General features: G+C 38.0%; 1 protein-coding gene across 1 annotated transcript in view; it reads right to left on the reverse strand.

The window, feature by feature from the left end:
- Positions 1-1,062: 1,062 nt before the first annotated feature.
- Positions 1,063-17,064, reverse strand: part of znf469 (zinc finger protein 469) — a 410,063-nt gene continuing 394,061 nt past the window's right edge. Inside the window, exon 2 of the mRNA XM_072518073.1 lies at positions 1,063-16,970. Coding sequence (XP_072374174.1) covers positions 3,365-16,753 — 13,389 coding nt within the window. The 5' untranslated portion in view covers positions 16,754-16,970 and the 3' untranslated portion in view covers positions 1,063-3,364. The remainder of the gene's footprint in view (positions 16,971-17,064) is intronic.

The following is a 17,064-nucleotide window of genomic DNA, read 5'->3' on the forward strand; positions in this document are numbered from 1 at the left end:
CCCACTGCTGTGGTATTCTGGGGCCCAAGGTTGCCGGCCGCCTCCATCCTGAACTCTGGAGGCAACCCCAGGTATTGCTCAGGCGGACCCTGACATCTGCATACCACAGTGTTCCAGTCATGTTTTGCACCAACGTGTTATCGCACTAGCATTGTGGAGAATTGGGGATGGGTGGTTGAGCCTTCAGCTACACTTCATTAGCGGGATGCAAATCAGTTTCTCCAGCCTCCAGCGGGTTTCCCAATCTGCCCTGACGGGATTCAGCAGAAGATTTCACGGGAAATTCAGGCCGATGTAAAAATGAATTTTGGGAGCCTCCCACTGAATTCTCTCCCTCCCTGCCCGCCACTGAACCTGCTGGCAGGGGAGTTCCGCCCATTGAGAGAAAGGGAATATTAAGTGAAAGTATGAAATAGGAAAATGTAGACAACAAAGAGAAAGAGAGCGACATTCCATGTCGAAGAGAATAAAGAAATAATAATAGGATTGGGAAGACATTCAGTGAAAGACAAGAAGAATCGGGAGCTCTCCCCATTCAGATTCTCTCTTTCTAACACACTCACAGACTTGCATTATAGCTGTTATATTAAATAATTTTTGTCACTGGATAGATATAAATACACAAGCAGATAGCAAGCAAATGGCACCCATAGAAACAGACCTCAGTATGAACTGCTCACTAATCTTTTTAAACTTACCAATATTAAAGTCATCAATGTAAAGACTTCCAGAACAGAATGAATTGTTTTTGACAAACATAGAAATGGTAATATTTGGACTTTTCTCTTTTGGTCAGAAGCCAAAAGGCAGGCAGTGTATGTTGGAAATTTGAATGTTATTGTGCTTGATTGTCTAGCTATTAATTTAAATGATTTGAAAGTCACATACAGCGCCTACCCAAATTTCTGAAATAAGCTCACAATGCGCAAGACTAGGTGTGCAATGTGGATTATCACCGCAACTCACTTTGAAAACATTTGTAAAAATATCAATAATTGAGTATTTTCTAAGTAATAAAATATCTAAAGCAACACAGTACATTAATTCACACTTGCTTCCTGCAAGAGTTAAACATGCTGAAAATATTTATTTAAGTGCACGTGCAAATATCATCTGCGAATTTACAGAAAGCTGCAAAGGCAAATTGGTCATTAAGTCCAATATAAGTAGTTTTTAAGCATTTCTGCTTTGTGTCAAGGCAGCAAACTACTGTTGCAATATATACACATTGTATTGCTTTTAAGCGTATTGTGAATTGTTTAACTTTCCATATAAAGATTTTAAAAACTCAGTCAATGCATGTATGTATACAATACTGTAAAATGCATCTTTGGTTTATAATAACCAACATTTATATGATACTGAAAGGCACTTTGCAATACACTTATGAATTAAGACCGCAAACATTTTTGAACAATACTAAAATAAATTTCTGAAATATGCATTGCACCCAAATGTAATTTATCTAAATATTTTACAATATGATATAAAGATACACATCGAACAGGATAAAGCACCTTAGATCTAAAATTTGCAGAACAGCCATAACATACTCCAAATGTCTGCATTGTAACTTCAGTGCATACATTATATCTCCTTGGACAAGGAGTTCGTCATTATCAAATATCTTTTCTTGCACCTGAGTTTGTATTCCAAATGAATAAGCATATAATTTTAAGATTTACACACTAGATAAAATCAGTATATAAAATTTCTATCCAACATAACAGCATATTTGTTCCCAACATGTAAAGCGACTTTCCAATTCTTTTGCTTGAGGAAGACAGTATTCACATTACAAAAATAGCACCGATTACTGTTTATGTTGTTCAGAGTTGATGTAACGTCTACTCCTCACATTAAGAAGAAGCAAATATATGGAACATATTTGCGACAACAGTGTTTGTGTGTGTCTATAATGTACGAACTAGGAATTTTGGGCTGCAGTGAACTTAAAGCTTCAGTACTATTATTCAATTATATACATGAGGATTACCAAAGTCATTATCAACTCTTTTACAAGGTATTGTATTGCAAAAGTGAAAAGTATGTTCAAACCTATACACACAAAAAGTGTCATAATAGTTATCTATCTCTTCAACTTTTAGTTAACTGATTGATGCTGGTTTAATAAATTGCACTATTAAGAATTACTTCAAGGTGGTATTTACTTTCACCAGTTTGTTCTCACCCAGAGTTCCACAGATTTTACAAATCTTGGTGTTGCTTTTCACAGATACGGCCTGATTTGCTAAGTATTTCCAGACTTTTCTTCTTGTGCAGGCTCGGGGCATGTTTGGTGGAGAAAGGAAGCATTAGAACTCTTCTGTACAGTAGTGAGAGCTGATCACTGTCGAAGACAATGAAGAGAGGTTGGATATTTTTGGAATATTTTGTATGAGGAAAATTTGGAGATTCAGCTTCGAGGAAAATGTGACCAACACTGGAGTTATGAGAGAGAGTGGATGGTATGGTGTCGCAGTGTGTGACACAGTGAGAATATTATGGGCGGTATATGTGCAGGCGATAGGTATTTTCAGCAGGTGATGGAAGGGGAAAGACCAAAGTTGAGGTGGTGATGTTGGGACCAAGTACAGGAAGACCTGAATTAAATATTAACAATGGTTAGCCACCCATAGTAGCCGATTATCATGATAGCATGATGACGTAGTGATTATCCTGTTTACTTCAACTGATTAAATGGGGAAGGAAAACAAGGAGAAAAGACGAAAGTTTAGCAATTCGCTATAATAAATGCTGACTGATGCTTTACTTCAGTTTCTTACAAAGTTGCATAGATTTCCAAAGACCTTGTACTCAAAGTCACCATATTTTAAGCATACTGTAAATGGTATCAGTCATTTTTATATCTGGGGGTTTCCATTGTTCTTTTGAGCATATATCAATTTCAATAAAACAACCAATAGCAGTTAAGTAGCCATTTTAACAAAGTAAGCCGTGAGTTAGAAAAATATAGTACATCTAAGTGTTTCAGATGATGCAGAATAACTGAAAATGATGTTATTTCTTATTGACACCCACAATGAAAATTGACAGTTTTAAGAATTGGCATTTTGAAGTAGCACATTTTATCATTCCTCTTGTTTTACACTAATGTTTAAGGCAATTACCCATCAGAGCTCAAATCTGTCCAAAGCAATTACATTTTCTCATTATCAAAAACATAATCGGTACATGACAAAGAGGGTGAATTAAAGTATGATATTATGGACACAAAGTAAAGTATTTCACGGAGACATCTGTGTAAGATCATTCCAGATGCTGAACAAATTTAAGGCTTTGATCTTTTCCACAATTCTCAGGGATCAGATTATCAATAGCCCCATACATCAGCTGTATAAATTCACTCTGAGGTGTCTTTTCTTAAAGGAATCTTGAAGCTGGTTATTTTTTGTCCAAATAATTGACTGAGAAGATTACTCTGTGACTCCGCTGTCCGGTAATTATGTGATTCAATAGGCTTCATACCTTGCACCAATCTATGTTTTCTAATTGAACTGCTCAAAAACTGAGCTCCTCCTTTTGAATAAAGGAGAGGTTTTGAGATTAACTCTTTCTTGTGCCTGAATTCCCCATTGAATGATCGCATTTCTAGTTGCTTAAGTGGACAGACGTTCATTCCATTTCTTTTAGATTGAGAACTGTTTGTCCATGGTTTTGATCTGGAGGTTAGATGGCTGCTTATTGTCTCATCTGTGGAAGCAACAGTACTCTGATTATCCTGTGGAATGTCACATTTTCTCATGCTGTCAGTTCTCATCTGTTTTCTCTTTTTGCTCCCCTCATCTACAGTTATCCTGTCATGACTGCTGTTTTTGAGGTTAGAAAATTTGTGTTCTTTTCGCTTTTTTTGACTAAGTTTTGCCTCCAAATCTATGAGCAATTTTTCTGAAAGCTTGTCGTCACTGGAATTTTGCTTTGCCTTATCAGTAGCTGCTCTCTTGACATGACCACTGCAAGGTATTTTCTGAAGGTCATTTGCTTGTTTGGAACCATCACGCGATTCAGCCTCTTTTGTCTTTTCATGTGCTGTATGGTGACGTTGAACAACACTGAGCATCGGTTTCATGGCACATGTGTTCTCTGAACACACATTGTAGAGCTGACTGTGCACATCTGGCAAGGGTGGAATGTTCAAATCAATTAAATGCAGGTCATTAGATAATGGGTGACACATAGCTGGGGAGAGACATGGTGGAGAATTAGCAATATTTGGTTGTGATTGTTCCAATTCTACCAAAACCTCAGAAAAGTCGCTAACAATATCAGTACGTTTTGGTGTCAAATCCTTTGGCTTTGTTGCTGTATCATTAATTATGTCTGATAAAAGATCTGGAGGCCCATGCACTGATCCTTCATTAATATTGTTCTCGAAATTAATGGAAGGAATAATCGGGGTATTATTTTCTGCACTAATTTCAATCAGACCATTGTGATTGACCTTTTGTTTTTTATTAGGTGGCAAAGAGATACTTGAGCAAGACTGGGCTAGACTGCCCTGTGGATCAGGATTTTCATCCTGTACAGGAAGATGTGGTCGCATCACTCCTCTGAATTTATGGGTCTTACTTCCTCCTGCCAGGTGCTTTTCCATATGCCTGTCATACTGTTCTTTTTTCGAAAAAGTGTAGTTACAAGTACTGCAGATAAAAGACTTTTTTATGACGTGCATAACATCAGCACACAACTCACATGTATATAGTGTCATATGTTTAAATTCAGGTTCTTCTACGACTCTGTGTTCACTTTTAAGGTGGGCTCTCAGCTCCTTATTTTCCAAATAGAAAATGGGACACTTATAACACAGATAAATTTTCTGCAAACTGTGAACTACTAAATGTCGTTGAAGTTTAAATGGTTTGGGAAATTGTTTCCCACAATGATGGCAATCTCTTGAAGGATCTTTGCAATCAGGATGCATGGAGATATTCTTCTGTATAGGTTCAGTCTTCTGCATAAGCTCTGGATTTGAAGCAGTTGATAATTTAAGTGCACTTGTAAAATTCAGTTTATTTTTAACACAAGTTTCATTTTGCTCCTTAGTTTTCCAAGTTTGTTCTTGATTTTCCTTTAGGACCTTGGTCTCTTTAATTAGAGACCTGGTCACAGAATCAACCGTTTTTGTTGGCTTCCCATGCTTTTTATTTAGAAGTGTGTTAAGAAAACTTTTCATCGCACTATCTTCACTAAAACAGCTGGACAATCCAATCACCGATTTCTGAGCTTGTCCTTTCCGTGCAAACTGAGTGGCATGCTCACGCAAATGTTCATTGTACATCCACACGTCAGAGATTTCCTTCAGACACATCCCGCAGATCCACATTCCTGCTTTATTTTTAGCATGTTTCTCCTTCAGGTGATCCCTCAGCTGTTCTCTGGAACTAAACTTCCGTTGAACACACATATAACATGTTGGGGGAGGGGAAGGATTATGTGAGAGTTTGTGAAAGTCGAGTTCTCCAAGAGTGAGGAACCACTGAAAACAAACTTTACATTTGTACTGCTTATCCTTGGATTTGATACTGATGTCGCTGCGGTTCTTTGCCGTTTTCCCCTCCTCCGACCTAACCTTGGATAATTTTATGTCCTGACCTGTTTCCTCACTCATACTCTCTACAACATTTGAAATAGAAGACTTATTTTCAGGGGAATTAAATAGATGGCTACCGGAAAGTTCATAACCTTGGTTTAAGACTTCAATATTACTAGCATCTAAACTTGTCAGAATGCCCTGATCAGAGGCCAAGCTATCATAAGCTTCCAACAGTTGGGCAGAAAATGATTCCGACAGTTCCTGCTGACTATGAATGATTGAAATCTGCTGACATGTTTCTGGCACTTTTTCTGAAGACACAGCAAATGAGGTAATGTCACCATGTGTTGAGATGCCTGGTACTTGTTGAGGATTGCTCCATATTGTAGAATTTATAACAGCATCAGACACGGTTTCTATTTTGCTTTGATACAGTAAACCCATTATATTACTGTTATCATTTTCAGATATTTCTGTACTTTTTAGGTCATCTTGATTCCTGCATTCATGTGTGTCATCTTTAAATCTTTTAAGTTCATCGCAGACGGAAATACCTTTACTGGTTATCGTATCACTGTCGTGGCTTGTATGCAGCATGATAGTATCATCCATTGAAATAGTCTCAAAGTGATCTGGTCTTTTGATATTATGAAGATCATTTCTATAGGACAAAGGAACTTGCTCAGTACGTTCCATAATAAAATCTGCGGGAAACGACCCAAATTTATTTGGTTCTGCATTCACTTTACATTTTTTGCTTCTTTTTCCATAAACCCTTTGACATTTTTTCCTGACAATTGTGTTTTCGTCTGGAAATACTTGTGAACTTGTGTTGGTCATATTTGACGGACATTGTGACTCTGAATTTGGGTGGATTACCTCTAAAACAGGTAGCTCAAGATCAGTAGAATATGGTTCATCCCAGGGTTTTGGCATTTTTATGTCCTGCATTTCATCGAAAGAGTTTTCATTGTTGCTCCTACCTGTTATAGTACCATGGTCCATTGCTTGTGGGCCCATCTCTGTCATTTTTAATGTAGGACTATTAACCTGTGTAGGCACTGAATTGGTGAATGTTGAAGGAATAACTTGCTCAGAATGTTGGTAGTCAATGATCTTTTGCACTAATTTCACTTCTTTTTCATTTGCTTCTTGCTCTATTTTTATGTGGTTATCACTCTGAGTGCTTTTATTCAAAGAACACATTCCAGTAACATCAATCTGGGATTCAAATCCACCATTCCACTCTTTCTTATATTGCTTTTCTTTCAATAAAACACTGATTCGGCTACATTCTTTCTCTTCTATAAGTATTGTTTCATTATGTGAAAACTTTTCTTGTGACACCCATTCTTTTGATGCAATACACATTTTGATTGCTTTGCTTGACGATGCTGCATCTTCTCTCTGTCCTTGACTCACAGAAGTGTCACATGATTTTGCCATTACATGAAGCTGCAACAGAGGACAGGCCTCACTATCCTCTTCTCCATGGCTGCCATTCTGCTGTCCAGATTGTGCAATTGATTGCATAAAATCTGGACCAGAATTATCATTGAAAAATAGTTCTGGATCATCTTTTCCAATGCCCCTGCTCTTTTCTTTTGTGAGATTAGGCATACTGCTGTTTTGTTTCTTGCCTGGTCGTGCATTGTTTTTGGAGCCTCCTGAATATGGTTTTGTAGAATAGCCAATGTTTTTTTTAGATTTTGAGGACAATTTAGCAAATTGCTTTATTTCAGAATGTTCTTGGTATGCTGTTACACCAGTATGCTCAATAGACTGTAGGATACAAAGTTTAACTTCTTCCTTTGTGTCGCCGTCCTGGATTTCATCCATGTTAACAGCTGCTTTTCTAAGATGTTGATTTTCTTTGCAATTTAATACAAGTTCATTTGATGTGAATGCAGGGCTATTTCCTTTGATGTGTGTATCCCTTTTTAAAACATGTTGCTGATCAAACCAAACAGTTTCCTTACTTACAGAATTATCCAAAGTACATGATGCTCCTTTGTCCTCCGTGTGGATTTTCTTTTCTGATGTACAACATAAAACGCTTTTTTGGTCTTGTTTCCAAACTGAATTTGCTTCCTCTATGAGAATACAATTCGCTTTAATTATGTTTACTTTGTTTTGACTTAATGCAATATCTTTTAAGTGATGTTTGATGGCTTTATGTCTCACTAAGCCTTGTTTAGATCTGAAAGAGGCTGAACATACATTGCACATTAAGACAGTTTGTGGATAGTGCTCTAGTGCAGATGTTGAAAGCTCACCTAATTTCTTTGTATCAGTCCTTGAAGCATTTTCTGAAAATAAATGATTAGTCGTCAAATCTAAATGCTCACTGCTAGGCAAATCACACAGTGTATTGAACAATACTAAACCGCTCAGTGCATCATCATCCCTGCTCAAACCATCTTTTTCACTATTCTCATCCTTTCCCAATATGTTAATTACTGGATGCAATCTTTCTTCACTCAGAGTAAATAAACCTGAATTCCCAATGACATCACTTTCTTTAACAACTTTGTCTCGAAGCATTTCAGAAATCTCTGTTAACTGGTTAGCAGTCTTGCCATCTGAGCACACTTTCAATTGTTTAGCATTATTTGTCATCTCAGATGCTTCATTCTTCTGTTGGTCTGTACAACCAGGTTTATGGTCTTTAGTCAAATTGTCTGAATTGATGAGCATGACCTCAATGTCGGTGAATAAATTACCATCATTCTGCTTAATTCTATTGGAAAGCAATTCATCTTTGTATGTTTGTATGTTTTCTTCAAGCTTTAAGGGCGACTTCTCTATATGACAGTCTATTTTGTCACTTGAATCATTATCTGATTTTTCTTTGGCAGAGTTGTCACTATTATTACTGGTTGAGTGATTACTTAAGGGTTCCATGGAAAAAGAATCAACAAGAAGTGAACAATTCACGCTTAAATCTGGAACATTCTGGGGAGGTGATGGCAGCTGAAGCAATTGGCCATGAAAAGAAGGGAGAACACACTCACTGCAATGTGGGCACAGAATCTCATTACAGGGACACTTTGGATGCTCTTCACTTTCTGCCAAGTCACTTGAATTATTTGAAGGTCTACACAAGTTATTGATTTCCAAATTTATACTGCAAGCTAGATCTGATGTGGGAGATTTAGTTAACATTTCAGATATAGCACAATCATTAGATTTGCTTTGCACATAAATGGGAAGATTGGTAAGCTCTGATGCAGTTTGTTCAGAAAATCTATTATCAATTGTAATATCTTTCCCAGAAAATGATCGATTGTCATTGTCAGCAGTATTTTTATCTGATTTCTTTGCTGCATCATTACTGGTTGTTGTAATGGTAGGCAATTCTTCACTTGTTTTAGACAATAGGATTATTTCATCAGAAGTAGTCTTTCCTATTGAGACAATTTTTAAAACAGGATGACTATCCAGACCTTGTTTCTCTGCAAGTTTATATTCAAAGTCATGTTTAATTACATTTTCCTGAGATTCAGTTGTACAACTAAGAGATTTTTTCTTTGTTTCTTCAGAACTGTATGGCAGATGCAGAAATGACAATGGTCCTTTACATCTATCATCCTCAGAAAGAAAATGGTTTGACAGTTTTTGCTGCTCACATTTATCATTTTGCATAAGTGCAATACTAGAATAATTCCCTGGTAAATTCAGAGTTGGCTGTTCTGAAATGTTTTTCCTGCTGGAAAAAACTGTGTCTGATTCAGATGGTTGCATCAAATTACAAGCCTCAGGCAAATGGCTATTTTTGCCAGTGTTTTCTAAATTCCCACCAATGGATGGCAATATTTCAGCTGTACAGAATTGGAATTTTGGCTTTTTTATTGGGTCAGTAATACCTAATGTAGGTTTGCATTGAGACATGTCATCTATGGCTAAATGTTTTACCAGATTTTGCTCATAACAGTTATTTTCATCACCACATGACTGAAACAGAGGATGATTTGACTGATCAGGCTGTACGTTTTTCTCCAAAACATCCAGACAATGTTTGCCTTCTTCTGCCGACTGCCCGACAATGTCACTGGTTAGAATAGCAGAAGTTACTGTTTCTGTTTTTGCCTGTTCTTCAAAAACCAGTAACACCGAGCTTTGGTCAGAATTTTGCAAATTCCCTGTATTTTCAATTAAATGTTTTCTCTGCATCATTTCCGGGTTTTCATTAATCACATTCCGTGATAACAAGCCACCCTGGTCCTCTGTATCGTCAGGTTCACAAGTAATGACATCTTTGGATACTGGAGAATTAAAATATTCTTTGACCTTTTTAATCACTGATTCAGCAATGTTTTTAGTCACACACACTACACTTGGCAAACAGTCTTGATTTTTGCTACCTGCATCAGTGTCCAAGATCTGACATTCACTTTTGCTTATGCCTTGTAAATACATAGTTTTCTCTTCAGCACAAATGGCATTTTCTGTAACGCGAGTGCTGTTGAAGACTTCATTTTGTTCAGGGCTGTTGTTACTATTTGAAGTCTGGTTTGTTGGAGCACGTGGTAATGGGTAACAAGGCATCATCATTAATTCTTCATTGAATGGAACTGTTCGGGCAACAAAGAGTTGAAGTTGCTGCAAGGGATTTTCATTTGAATCTTCGGAAACATGTACAGTTTTCCTTGCACTGCTATATTCTATAGAGCGTGCCAGAACAAATGATGGGTTGATATTATCATCTGTCCTTCCTTTATATTTTGTCAGTTGAAAACTTTCAGAAGAAATAATTGGACTTGTAACGATCAGTGGTGGATCAGATTCTTCAGATTCTGAGAGCAATGTAGATATTTCAGTTTTGCTATTTAACTGGTTGCTGGTTGTACTTTGCTGATTATGGTTTAAAAATAACTTCTCTTGTGAATCATCAGCATCAACAGTACTGAAATCATTCTCTGTTTTGCACACAATTGCTTTCACACAAGGTGCAATTGCACTGTTCCCAAATGTAAGCGCACCCACATTATGCTCATGCTCAGGCTGTTTCTCTGCAACATCATGTTCAGAAGATCCAAACTGAGGAGAGAGTTTAAATGACTTGACGTGGTCTGTGCTGCAATAGTCAGAGCAGTTTTCATTTTTGCATAGAGTGTGAGATTTTCCTTTCCCAGCTGGACTTTGTTCCAATGAATTGTTGCCTAATACAGTATCCGACATTATTGCCAGGCTTGCAATTAGATTTTCTGTGTAATGCTGGTTTTCTAGTTTTTCCTCTGCTTTTTCTGAGTAACTCACAGGAGACACACTGTTTTCCTCTTGATTACTGTGCCTGGCCTCATGTTCTTTTGCATTTTCTGAGTCTTTAGGACCAATCTGATAGTGTGGTTGATTATCCTTTGGAGGAGAAGTTGGATTTTCACAGGCTTCATCGGGTGTTTGGAAATCTGGCTCAGCATCCAATGACACAATCTGGAAAGGGCAGACCCAAATGTCTTCATTATCTTCAACGCTCCCAACAGTACCTTGTTCTGCAGCTTTGTAGGTATTGGATACTTGTTCAATACAATATTCTGTTGTGTGAATATCAGTACTTCCATTATTTGTAATATATATATCCTTTCTACTGCTATTATCTTGCTCTAACTGCAGAGATGTTGGTGGAGCAGTTTGATCTTTTAAATTTACATTCATATACTGTTCAGTGCTTAATTGGGCAACAGTAGTTTCATCACTCTTTCTCGGTGTCTGAAGGTGATTTTCCAATTCTGTCACTAACCTTTTTATTTCTAGATCGTCATCTGATAAAGTGGCTGTGAAGGAACTATTTTGATTATTCACCGTCTCAGGTAAAAGGGGCAGAGTTTCAATAGGAGATGTTCCTGCAGTTTGGGAAATCCTTTTATTCTGTGTTGGCTGCATGGAGAGATCCTCAAAATGTGAAATCTCCTCCGGTAAAATTGTGGTCACATCTTGCAACAAATTCCAGTCCTTGTGCTCTAGCAATGGTGGATATTGCAGATGGTAGTCTGCTCTGTTGTCTTCTTCTGTACTGCAAGAAAATGCAAAATAGTTTTCTTTATTGACTAAAGTGTCTGTGTATAGCTGACTGTCAAAGTTTGATATTGGTATGTCTCCAAATATTCCTGCTGTATTGAAAGAAACAGGAGATTTAACTTTGGCATGGTATTTTTCTCTTGAAAATGCATGGATGTACTTTTTGACATGATTCTTCTGTAAGTAATTGTCACTGCTCTCATTTTGATAGAAAATAATATCTTCCAGATGTGTAGAACCACCTGGCAGAGATTCTGAAAAGATATCTGAATGGTGCTGACTTTCTAAATCTTTGTGCCCACAGTAAATTGTATTCATGTTGTTCTGAGCAGTATCATCATGAGCTTCAATATTAAACCCAGATGAATTATCACAAAAGCATCCAGCATTTGGCTCAAAGACAACCATGGATCTACCCAGCGTGCCTTTCATTTTTTTGCTGATATCTGTTAATTCATCCTTCATGTCTGCAGTCAATTCAATGATACGCGTTGAACTGTTTTGACTTACACCGGCTTTAGGATATTCAACAATGCTGTCTTCACAAGAAGATACATTTTCCATAGCTCTTTGATCAAATGTTAATTCAGTGTTTGGTGCTATTGTGGCAGAACTTGTCATTCCAACATTTCTTTCAAAGGACTTGCTGGTCTGTGGTCTGCTTTCAAAATAACCAAGCTCCATATGACCGGTGTTAGAACTTGTGGTACACTGGTCCTCCAGCTCCCTTTCTTGTGCTATGTCTGACTCATAGTAATAACCCAAATGCATCATGTTATGGCTGGTTCGTTGGGACCTTCTTCCTGAAAGTAAACATTTTGCTGAACCAAATTTTCTTGTACTACTTGAATGGACTGAATCAGTAATGAGACTTCTTTTTGCAGTTCCTGCTGGTTTACCTGTACAAGTTGATGTTACATTTAAAGTTGAATGCATGGTAGGATCAGTATTGGAAGTGAGCGTAAAAGGTTTGCTTTCAGCAGTATTTTTGTCTTTCTCACTATCTGAGTCTGTTCTTTCAATGCTATTAGGGCTGTTGGTATTTTCACTTGAACTACTAGTAATGTTGCTGAAATCACTGCTGGTATAAGATCTGCTGCTTCTCCTTCTGAACCTACTGCCATTGTAACCTTTTGTTTGATTGTGATTCCGTGTTTCTATGCTACAATCTGAAGTTTTTCTGATTTTAATATATCTCCAGGATTCATCAGCCTTAACTCTTCCACATTTGGTTTTGTGCTCCTTTGCAATGCTATATTTAGGTAGTCGATTTAAACATGAAGTGCGATATTTTCTGCTTAGAGGTTCTGTTTCTTGCTCTGAATCTGAAATATAATCATATTCTCTCAACCTACTGTTGTGTTGAGGTGGAATCAATCGCTCAGTTACTAGCGGAAGCTGAAAATTCTTGTTACTTTTCACATGTAATTTGTGCAGTTTGTTCTTCTGCTGTACAATCTTATGAATCAATTCCTTGCTCCAGGTTCTGCTACCTGGCCTTCTTTTCTTAATTTTTTTTACAGCTGGTCTGTATAACCTAGAACTGCTGTTCACAGTAACAACCTCTAAAGGAGTTGGGCAAACTCCACGCAATATATCAGATTTCCGTTTGCGCTTGTCTCTTTCAGCGTACTTTCGCATGCTTCGTGTTGACTGAGATAACACTTCTCTTATTCTGCGCTGAAGTGTTGCATCAGTGCTAAGCTTTCTTCCTCCTCTTAACTTTTCAATTTGTTCACTAGGTTTGCTGTACTTTGAGGGATCAAAAGAAGTCTCACGAGAGAAATTTTGAGTTCTGAATTTATCCACCTTTTTCGAATATGACCGTGACGAAAGAGCTCTCACCAATTCTTTTTCCTCAATTTTTTTGTTTGGATGCTTGATTCTCTCCTTTCTCTGTATGTTCCTATCAACTATCCCCTTATTGTGCCTAACCTTCATTTGTGCAGCCTGTTTATCTTCAGTTTCAGTAAGTTTGGTAATAATTTTGTTTTCTAGTGGTATACAGTCTTTGGTCTTGAAAGATGGTCCATTTCCTGTGTTTTTTGTGATAGAAAGCTCATCATCTGCAAAAGCTTCAATGAAGCTGCTGTCAATTTCAGCATTATCGGATTGATAGTCAAGACCATTCAGAGTCTCATTGATTAAACTATCAAGTTTTGCATCATCAATCTCTAAATCAGATGCTGTTAGTGATATTGAGCTGGATCCTGTTCCACTAAAAATATTAAGTTTAAATGGGTCATCCTTTGGATCACTTGCTGCTTCACTGTCTAATAACAAGTCACAAGGCTTGTTTAAGCAAAGTAAAGACTGATGTTGATCAACTCCACCTCGGGTTGAATGAAGAACTGCTGCTTTTGTTGATTCTGTTTGGAACCTCCTACCCTCCCCCATTCTGGGTGCTTCATGCAGCTCAGTGTGACATGCTGAATGGAGTCCACAATATTGACGGTGATCAAGAAATGAAGCAACATTGCTGAAGTTTTGGTCACACTGCTTGCATGTAAGAAGCACATCAAGTTGGTCAAGATTTGCACTGCTAAGGGTATTAACAAAAAGCTGCTGTTCTGAGAAGGGTTGTGATTCAGTATCAAAGGCACTAGTGCATGCGTTGCTTTCAACATTCTGTTGCGAAAATGAGTTGTCCTGGATATATAACATATGATTGTCTTTCATTCCCCTGGGATGATTAGCTGAAGGAAATGTGAATGCTCTGATGGGATCATGGCGCAGAAGGTCAGCATTAATCTGTCCAGGTGAACTGAAGTTCTTCCTGTCCTTAGTGTGGCAGTGCTGATGATAGAAATTGGATGATGTGGGCAGTTGACTTTCTTCTGAATTGAGGTTAAGAGGACTATTCGCACTGTATACAGTAGACACTGGGGAGAGAGATGAGCATGTGCTAGTGGATCCAGGATTGAGAGCTGGTGAAGATGGTGGAGATTGATACGGAGAAGCGGACACTAAGCTAACATTTGGCATAGATAATGCAATGTGACCACCAGTTCTTGTAGATACTGGTACAACTGGTTGGTTCAAGCCACAAAATGTGTTTGCATTTCCTGGTTCACACAGTGAAGAATTAGCATTGTCTAGACCATTCTGAAATGGAAAAGCAGTAGTTGTGTTGAGATTGTGTCTGCGCCCATCATTTCTAGCATTTTTAAGCTCTTCACTGTGGACATGGTTCTTGTTATGAAAATTTGATGGATCACAAACAGGTGCATTTTTCTGCATTTTTTTATATTCCTGCCACTCTGAGCTATCGAGTGGAAAAGCAAGCTGCTGGCTACTAAGTTGTCTGGAAAGTTCTATTCTATTTTGGCTTGGCATCACAGACGTAAGGTGAATTTGCTGCCATGGCAACCTGAAGACACCATTTCTTGGGGCATGCTGTCTTTGGTCAGCAAGTGACAAATTAGTAACAGATTGACATGGATATGAAAATTGGTTTGCAACTGATGAAGCATAAGGTGCAGAATTTTGGTCCTTCATAGGAAACATCTTGCTGTTTCCTTCCCAAACTTGTGGTGCCCTGGAGTGACTGTGGCTTTTATTTGAACTGTTCTTATCAAAAGGCACTAAACCATCAGGAACACTGCAGTTGGAAGAACCACTGTAAACATTATCCTGAAAGTGCATTTGGGATAAAGAATTGAGGGTTATGTTTCTTCTCAGGGGTTTTCCCTGAGTGACCATTCTTTCAGTGCCTCGGTTGTCTTTTAAAGATGAGCACCTTTTGTTCATAGATAGAAACCCAACAGCATTATTGTGCAAATTGAATGTGTCTGATGAACAAACAGTTTGGTTTTCTTGGAAAGTGCTCTGATTTTGCTCAATAGCACCAGTAGAAGTTGATATAGCACCAGAAGAAGATGATATAGCACCAATAGAAGATGGTGTAGCACCAGTAGAAGACAGAATATCATTTGTATGATCTGCTCTTCCTTTATAATGAGATAAAGGTGACTGAAGTTGAGTACCTTGATTTGATGGATGAACAAATTTAGTTTGGTGAGAAGGTTGTGTGAAGTTTCTCCCATCTGATGAAGTACCAAACCGGCCATTCCTTAAAGGTTCCTCTTGTCCATCAGTTGATTGCTGAAAAACAAAACCACTATGTGCTACCTGGCTGTCAGGCAGTGGCACATTTAAGTAATCTTGTTTAAAGTGGCATTGGCTATTGTGTTCGATGTCGAATGGATCAGTAGCTGTCTCCTGCAATTGTGGGTGTGGATACTGAAACGGTATTGATCTAAAGCCTCGTACATTAGGTGTATTGCTTTCTGCTGCTACTGGAAAAGTGCTCTGCTTGTAAGAGGTCATTCCATAGTTAGTACCTGGAAATGTCTCATCTGGAGAATGCCAATCCACTGAAAAAGGTGAAATGTTAGAGTTATTCCTGTTTCCATGGAATTCAGGACATTGCAATTGGCCATTGGGGTTGGAATTGTCTCTGCAAACATTAATATTTGCTTGTGATTGTGCTTTTAATGTTTGGTGCTGACATGTGACCACTGTAGTGTGTGAGGTATAACCTGTTGAAGTATGGTTTTCAGAATCCTCCAGAAAATGTCTGTTGTAGCTAAGATCCTCTTGTTGAAGCTCAGCCTCTCTTTCCGGTATGCTGGGCACATTAAAACGATAGCTTCCTGTTACAAGTTCTCGGTTTCCTTCTACTTTCTTTGTTGATGTAATCTTTTGTTGTGGATATGCTATTCCAATAGTGGGGTTGGATCGCGAGTTAACAATACTATGTTTGGAAAGATGGAGAGGCCCTTTCCCATACCGTTTGTTTTTGTCTCTTCCTTTGTTTTTCCCAGTAGGTGACTGCGGACTGCTTTTGCCACATGAACCGCTGGATGAAGACCATGTTCTTTCACCTGAAAACTTTGGTCTGTTCTGAAGAGACTTAAAATCAATTCTTCCAGTTTGCTGTGGCCTAATTACAGCCTCTCTCTGGTTATAGCTTTCCTTGTTCTTTTTATGGAGATGAGAATTGTTCAAACAACTAGCATTCAGCACAATCTTACTACTTTCAGATATGCTGTTGTTACTTCGTTTTAATTTGCCAGGATCCTTTTCACTGAAATGTTCGAAAACATCCTCCTTTTGTTGCTGTTTGGGATTAGTGTCTGAATCTTTAATTGCATAAACATGCTGTGCATCTCCCGTCATGATATCAAAACTGCAGACAGGAGTTTATTATTGTCTAAGCACCTCTGCACTAATTGATTCTCGCTTACTTCAGAGGCATGGTCAGTTATTCTTGATGGAACAGTAACAGGATTCTGCAAGCCAAATATGACTGAATCACTTTAAAACTCATTCCAACATGAGATGGATGTCTTCCATGGACACACTCCATGTCTTCCATCATTACTGTCATGTGTGTCTGAAGGAGAAGAAAAAAAAGTTGTATTTCAGACATGAAACATACAGTGCAGAATTAAAGCACACACATAATAATATCTCATCTGTAAAACTAA

This window comes from Scyliorhinus torazame, chromosome 10, assembly GCF_047496885.1.
Source record: "Scyliorhinus torazame isolate Kashiwa2021f chromosome 10, sScyTor2.1, whole genome shotgun sequence".
NCBI classification, from domain to species: Eukaryota; Metazoa; Chordata; class Chondrichthyes; order Carcharhiniformes; family Scyliorhinidae; genus Scyliorhinus; species Scyliorhinus torazame.